The sequence below is a fragment of the Oryzias melastigma genome, linkage group LG22 (genome assembly GCF_002922805.2).
Source record: "Oryzias melastigma strain HK-1 linkage group LG22, ASM292280v2, whole genome shotgun sequence".
NCBI classification, from domain to species: Eukaryota; Metazoa; Chordata; class Actinopteri; order Beloniformes; family Adrianichthyidae; genus Oryzias; species Oryzias melastigma.
In genome coordinates, this window is record NC_050533.1 from 6,883,753 (window position 1) to 6,891,872 (window position 8,120).

General features: G+C 38.9%; 1 protein-coding gene across 7 annotated transcripts in view; it reads right to left on the reverse strand.

The window, feature by feature from the left end:
- Positions 1-8,120, reverse strand: part of qkia (QKI, KH domain containing, RNA binding a) — a 76,214-nt gene that overhangs the window by 8,346 nt on the left and 59,748 nt on the right. For all 7 annotated transcript variants that reach the window (XM_024292932.2, XM_024293164.2, XM_024292763.2 and 4 more), the window contains exon 5: positions 1,138-1,225. In XM_024292932.2, the coding sequence (XP_024148700.1) occupies positions 1,138-1,225 (88 nt within the window). The remainder of the gene's footprint in view (positions 1-1,137; positions 1,226-8,120) is intronic.

An 8,120-nucleotide genomic window follows, 5' to 3' on the forward strand; every position in this document is an offset into this window, starting at 1 on the left:
GATAGCAGCTAAGAGTACAGAAGCAATTACGGTTCATTCATAATGTGGAAAAAGTTTTTACTTGGAGACTTTTCAAATCAGAAGACTAAAGAAGAAAAGTTGTTCTAGCTAAATATCGCTAGCAGCACAAGAACAAGCAAAATAACATACGCACTTTGAACTGGTGTAACTCTTTGGCCATTTAACCAAATCGCAGCAGGTTCTCATGGCGGAATTAGCTAACTTGATGGTGTAAACACGTCACTTTTGCTAAATGTTAAATTTCAGCTCAAAGCGGCTTTTCTTTGCTTACAAATCCATTAAATGTGTAAATGGTTGGAGTTATGGTAATTCAAAGAATGTCAACACCATAGTTCCAGTTGTTATTTAGAAGATGAAAAAACAAAGTTCGAAAAAGACTATTTGTGATGTAGAAAATACAGTGGGCGGGCCTAAAGCTCCCCGCTCCGACCTCTTAGCAACAGAGAGGGGAAGAAGGGGTGGGGCTTATCTGCACTCAGAGGTGAATTTCAAATTAATTAGTGCAGGACCTATATCCTAGAAAATGCGGAAACAACAATTTCGGAAAAACTTGCATTTATCTAAAAAAGTTTTAGCGCTTGGAGGAGGCGGATCTAAATTGACATTTTGGAAAACTATGACTAAAACACTTAAATGAGTCACTTGACCAAAGACCAAACGGCACTGCACAAGACATCCCACAGCTCTTCAAAAGTTGAGCTTGTCATGTGGAATTGTTGGATCAGCTCCTCTGTAAATCTACCAACCACGATTTCCCCAAATCTCTTTATCCGTGGCCGCTCCGTGTCCTGAATAAGACGCTGACGTCTCCTTTGATAGATGATGATAAGCGCTAGTGCCGTGGCAGAAATGTGAATGTATCTGCTGTAAATCAAAGTAGTGTTCACATCCGTCGCTGTGTCTTTGATTGCATTTTTTCAAGAACTCTAAAATTCTGACAAGTTTAGCGCATGTACGTAATGGAAGCTAGAGCTATGGTATGTCAAAGAGAGTTATTTAGGCAATATTTAAAGTGACAAAGGGTTAAACACCAACAATGCAACAAACTCTTTGTACAATTCTCAGTGAGTGTAATTTATGCAGACATAGGATTCTTCAGAACTGCAGTTCACTTACGTGTTTTGATATTGTTGTCTCTATATGTTCCATTAAGGATGGCTAACTCCATCAGCTGCATCTTCTTCAAGTTGTCTTCACCCTCCGCCTGTAGAGAAGAAACATTTGGATGTTGTCATAGCCGTAGGCCACATTTCTATGCTTAAATATCCGTATCCGTGATAATCCGCATGACAGTCGACGTGAATGTCACTGGTAAAAGCACAACGGGGCGGCTGAGTTCTTTGGGTCTAAACACCTGTTGGATGGAGTTCAGGGAAACAAAGATGGTGATTGTTAAACGCTGTTGTCATGGCAGAATGCCTTAATGCTGACAGAGACATTAAATGTGAGAATATATATTCATAATCCATATCAGAATGATAATTACTGTAATTTTCTTTACTCCCTTGTGCGCAATCAAATACGCAATAACCGTCCTGGCTAATGTCACTGCTGTCAATTAATGTTTGGATAAATAAATACAAAAGCAGCAGCCACTGTCATTATCGCCAAATTAGAGGACCGAAATTATTCACGGAAAGCAATTAAGATAGCACCCCCCCTCCTCCCCTCACACCCATCTATTCCTCTCCCTATGCTTTCTGCTTTGCCTCTCCACCCCCAAACTCCATTTCCCCTGGAGCTACTGAACACTCAATAACCATGACAACACACAAGGCCCTGTGATTTTCCAGGTAGCACGTCATCATCTGAGTAGACTTTTCTCTGCTCGTTTCCAAAATCAAGACGATGCGTCCAGCTAACCTTAGGTCAAGCCTTAGTGAACTTTGATTTTATGGCTTTAAGTTTTGAACTTTAAATGCTAATGTTTAGAATTGTGCTTATTTTAGCATAAAAACACACCAACACTTCTAGAAACATCACATTTTAACTACAGACAGTTCAAACTGACCCACTGACTGACCTTCGATCCGGTGATGTTACTTAGTGTTTTAATGCTAATTTTAGTCAAGCTCCTGTAAAACATTTATCAGTCACTTCATTCCTTATGGGCTGTTCTGCCTGAAAACCAAAAGAAAGTCAAGTTTGAGGTGGTGTAATCATGATTATGGTAGGATGTGTAGACAAAAGAGACGTCAACGTTGTGTTTTTCTTCTCAGAACTGAAAAGTTTGTTAATAAGAAAAAAAAGAAGAAAAAAATTAAAATAAACGTCCTAAATGTAGAGTTTTGTGTGTGATTTTAAACTGTCATTCGAGATAATAAGCAGTCAGCAAATACTTAGACAAAACAAGATGGAAAAAATAAATAAATAAAAAAAAGAACTAGCAAATTACATTGAGAGAAGAAAAAAAAGGTGATTAATTGTAATAATTTTTTCCCAGGTTTGCAATGAATTTGTGACATTTTTCAATTGATTCCTGGCCCTAGAAACAACATGTCAGGTCTAGAATACTTCCAGAGGAAAAAAAACCCCAAAACAATTACCAGCAAATTACAAAAACAAAAAAAAGATTTAAAAAAACAGATTTTAATTGGTCAAACCCGCACTTCCTATTTGTTCTTGATCATAAATTCAAATCAATATCTTAAAACGTATGATTAACATATTGAGACACTTAAAACAACAAATATATATGTAGATGTTTAAATTCACTTAAGAGAGTTTTTGAAGCCAAATCGGTCTAATTTGTCCAATTTATAACATTTAAACTATAATAAATTATAAAATATATCATTTGTATTTGCTTTTTATTACTGAATTATTAATATGAGAATGGATCTGATCAAGTAGTTCTTAGACAGTTTTTTTTTTAAACAAAGATGGAGGAGGAAAAGGTTTTTTGAACTCACAGATCTTTGTAACTTTTTTGTTCAAATAAAATAATTTTTTTTTGTTAAAAAGACAATCAACAAGTATTTTTACCAATGAGTTGAAACCCACCCTCCTCCAATAAGGACAATTGCCCCCGCAACTGTATATCTGATTTAGTTTAACTCGGACAGGAACACTTGGCCCAAACAAAACTGATGGCTGAACATGAAAATGGTCAATAACCAAACAGTCCATGGCCAACAGACTATTAAATCTACCTCAGACAGACCTTAAAAATGCTTTAAGTAAATGCAGTAACCTCAATGTCATCAAAAGCACATAAAATGCTGGAGGATATGCTGGTTGTAACAACAAAAATGAAGAGTTTATGCAAATCTACTAATCCTAATTATCTTTTCCCAGAAAAATAATCAAACCTTGACCACAACAACTCTATATGACAACAAATTGAAAGATAAGTCTGCTATAACTAATGACTGTTACGAAACAAACACATTTTTTATTCATTTGTTTCTCTAACTGGGTCAAGCAAACCCAGAACATTAAGTCACAATAAATCACAGAGGGCTGAACGCAGGTTTTTCTCGTTTGTAGTGACTACAAAGGATCAGGGATTTATCTGTGGCCTCTGTCACCGGAAGGCTGCATAAACAACAAACGTGCTGCTGAAATCGCACTCGCCACAATTATTAATGAACACAAAAGCCTGCCGTCTCCCCAGACTAACCTGGGTTAATTAATAGATTTCTAAATTAATCGTAGGTCAAACTTTTGAGCAGAAAAAATTGCAGCAATTCCTCAAAAACAACAGTGGAAATCAATAAATAAAATAAGTGGAATTTTTGTTTGATTTTTTTTAAAACTGCTATAATGAATTCCTGTTATTACTTGGGTGACTGGGAGATTTAAAGGCTTGATCCAAGGGATGCAGATGAGCACAAATGCATGCTAGAGCCGTTTTTATGTGCTGTGTTAGATAAGATTGTCTGTTTGTGGAGGGTTAAGCGAGCACAGAGGAGGAAGGAGTCACCAACTCTAGACAATTTGAAAGCAGAGCAAAAACAAGGAAAGAGCTCAGATGCAGCTGTAAGAATAGGATGTGTGTAAAAACGTGTATTTTCAGTGAAGAGATGCGGATGGAGCTCATATTCTTCCTGGAAACTTGATTTTTCAGCTACAAAATAAACTAAAACAAGCTTTTTTTTCCTGTTTTCTTATTGTAGTGTTAGAATGACAGCAATATTTTCAGAATGGGAAAAGCAGCACAATAGCATCCCTCAAAGTGACAGCATAAAGTTTAAAAGACAAAAGATGGAGCCGCTGATAATGCTACGGAGGAGCTGGAGCGACTAAATGAGCCTCAGGTAGAGCGGTTCTTCCCTTCTACCATAAAAGCTGGGATAAATCGATGATGAACAGCAACTGGGAGAGCAGTTAATAGTAAAATGCTGCTTTGCTCAAGGTATTTTCACAATTAACAGACTCCTCAGCCAGCGTGCACAGCCCATAATAAAACATTAACGGTGGGAAAGCCACAGCGAGACGAGCTGCATGCGTCTGCAGCAATCTAGCTGCAGGAATACCCCGGGGACGAATAGCTGCTGGATTACAGAATGAGAGGAACGAGGGAAGGAAGTTTTCACTTATCCCTAACATTCCCACAAGTGTGTATGTAACAAACGTTCACACCCTTGTGCTGCTGTCCATCAGTAAAAAGAACGAAAAAAAAAAAAAAAAGCCACTCAATAAAGCTGCTCTATCCACAAGAATCAGATTCAATCAATGAGGCCTATTTGTGAAATCAGCAGAGCGGTAAAAGCTATCAGGGACAAGCAGGACAGAGGGATGAGGTAAAGGGGAGGGATGAGGAGGGGGGTGATGAGCTGAAGTAGGTGAGCCGTGTCTCGCTCCCTACCTGACAAACCCGCCATGACGTCAGCCGATGCATGAAAAATCAGCGTCACGCTTCGCACTGCTGATCCAAGTTTGTGTCAGTCAGTCAGATGAGTGAAAAACCTTAGCCGGGGTACGTTTTTCTCTGTTCCTTTTAATAAAGTCATTGGGATATACAAAAATATCCTTGAGATTACTAAATATTTCTCTGAAAAATAGACCGATTGACCTCCAACTCCAGCATTGTACTCCTGCCATTTTAAGAGTGAGGTACCTCCTTTTATACCATCCTAGCCACTCCCCTTTACACCTAAATAACACACAATCTTAAATATACTGAAATTCTTTGACCTTTTATAAAGACGAGGCTAATCAGTTGATTCTAATGTGAACAAAAAGAAGCTCTTTTCTCTGTAACAGAATCGCTTGATTTACGTCAACTGCGTCACTACTGTAAAGTGTTGTATATCAGAGTTTTTCTCAGCTTCAGAAAACGCTGAAATTGCGCTAATTGCATCAACGGTTGACAAGTTACGTTAGTTGAAAGAATCTATATACTAAAGCTAAAGCCCTATTGCTAAAGGGTTAAACAATTACACATTATTTCTCTAAAATACTCGTTTCCCACAGCATATTTTACCAAGTTTCTACATTTAATTCAACTAAAATTTATTTTCTTAGACCACACTGTCTAGAAGTAAGAGAAAAATAAATTAGAATCAACAAAAGCTGTCCCCAACACTGTTGACATCATCCATAAAAACTGGAAAAACAAATAGGTCAAAGAAGGGGCGTGTTGAAGACACCATACTGCAGTAAATGTGTATGCATTGTGTTGGTGAAAAACTAGTGATGACCAAGCGTACCCCAAATGTCTAAATCATTGACTGTATGGTTAGCACCTAGGTGCGTTACATTTGTTTTCCACATTTGCCCCACCCCCTCAGGGAGTGGTGAGCTGCAGACTCAGCCGCACTTCAGAAGCACTTATAGTTTAACCTCCCAAATCCAACCCCTTAATGCTGAGTGTCGAGCAGGGAGGCACTGGGACCCATTTTTAGAGTCTTTGGTATGACTCGGCCGGGATTTGAACTCACGACCTTGCAGACTCGGGTCAGACACTCTGGCAGAAAGCCAAAAAAAAAAAAAACTGGACAGAGTGAGTGGAAAACGACTTACGCCCGACTACGACAAAATCAAGTCAGTTCAGTCAGTGGCCTTTTTTGGGGTGTGGCCACTTCTACAGCACGTGTCAAAGGTCAAGGAGTGGGTAATTATGTCCGGCCCTCGAGATGATATTTTATTGTTATTATAGTTAGCTTGCGCTTATTTCTAACCTGTATAACTTTGACAAAATATATTTTATATTTAATATTGGAATTTATTTAAGGTTTAAGAGAAATAATCTACAAGGAATTATGGTTGAACAACGGAGAAGTTTGTTGGTGACGTGGATGTGGGCACCAGCCCACCATGTCCGCTCAGACAGAAGGACGAGCTGCTCCGTCACACACTACCCCATTTTGTTTGCAGATATTCATCTGGATCTCAACTCGCTTAACAACCAAATGTAATCCTCTTCTCCAGACACCATAACAAGTGGCTGGACAAAGAGGAAGAAACTTTCTGGTAATGGAAGAGCAGGAAAGAAACGCAAGAAGAGAAAGGAGTGAAAGGTGGAAGAAGTGAGGAATATGAGACAAAAAGAAAGACGGCGTAGTAAAAGCCAATTTGTCTGCTCTGGTGTGGGCTGACACTGGCTGAGGCCTCCTTTCCTTCGCTGGCCTCGCTGCCAGTCATCAGAAACAGGCGTATGCACACATACACAGAGATCTTAGGCCTTCGCTGGGCAAAGGTCAGACTCTCTCCAAACTACTCCAATTACCTCAGCAGTAAACACAGCCTGCCCTGGCTGCCTCTTGGGACACATGGGGGGGATGTATGTGTAGAAGTGAGAATGAGAAGGGAAAAAAAGAAATAAAAACTCAGCAGAGTGGAGAAAAGGAGGTGATATAAGGAGCTGTGGGCAGGGAGGAGCAGATGACTTCATGTAGCGGGGTGGAACTGGTTGTGGCAGCAGCTGGTTTTTCCCGCCTGCTCCGTTCCCCTCCCCTCTTTCCCCTTAATTCCTTCCCAAACTTTAACATCTGGAGGGAAACGATTACTCTTGCCAAGCTGTCAAGATGACTTATTAACAATTCCACACTCTTCAGAAGCAGAGGGTTAGAGGAAGGGGAAGACCGAAAACACGCAGAAGGATTTAGGACGTCACTACTCCAAATAACCAACAAAATATTCATTTGACTCAAATCCACCAAAGGACGGGATGCAGATAACGGAGCACTGCGGACGCAACAAACCTGATTCCACTTTTCTATCTAGAAACAAACAAAAAAACAGTAGCGGAAAAGAAAAATCTGCATACCAAACAACCATTTTTGTTATTACTTTTCAAAGCATTATAGACATTTTTTTTCTACTTTGTAATGGCAAAGCGATTGGAAAATAAATATATTTGGAAGCAGTTTACTTCAACAAATAGTAGTTTAAAAGCATGTGCTGGAATGAGACTGCTTTTAAAGGTAATTTTCTATCTTTTGCTTGGATCCTGAACTCTTGTAAACATATCTGCCGAGGGAATCAAGCCTCAACTGTATCCCCCCCCAAAGTCTAACAATGCAATCTCCTGCAATCCGCCTCTTTTTGCCGTCTTATTCTTTCACAACACTCTCGTAAAGCCTCTTTATTCTTTACTCGCAGACAGCTCTGTTTGCAGTGTGCCATTAGTCATGCTAAACCACCAACACACCAGCTCATTAGCATAAAAGTGCACCTGACTTCAGGCAGATTATTATGAAGGTATCACAGCGGCTCCACCCCATTACAGTCAATCACACAGCTTAGTCAAGTACAGTAGGAAGTGTCAGATTACAAAGAAAGGAATTAACCTGTCTGTTAATAATTCTTCTTCTACAATATAAAGGACATCACATTGTCTGACTATGCTAACGCTGTTTCATTAGTGACAAGCACTTACTTTGGAGAGAATGTTGGTACATATCTGTTGTTTTGTTGTGTAAACTTAATATATATATGTATATATGTATATAAAAATATTTACCAAAAAACTAAGACAACTGAGTTTCTAGTAAACATGTATTTCCACTTAAAGCTAAAAGCAGAGTTCAGTTTAACACAAAATAACCTTTGTTGGCAATCAATCAAAGAAAACTTTTTTTTTTTTTAACGTCTGGTCCTATAATCTAGTCTTTTAAGCGGTCAAAAGTCATGTAGACAAATGTCCACCAAAA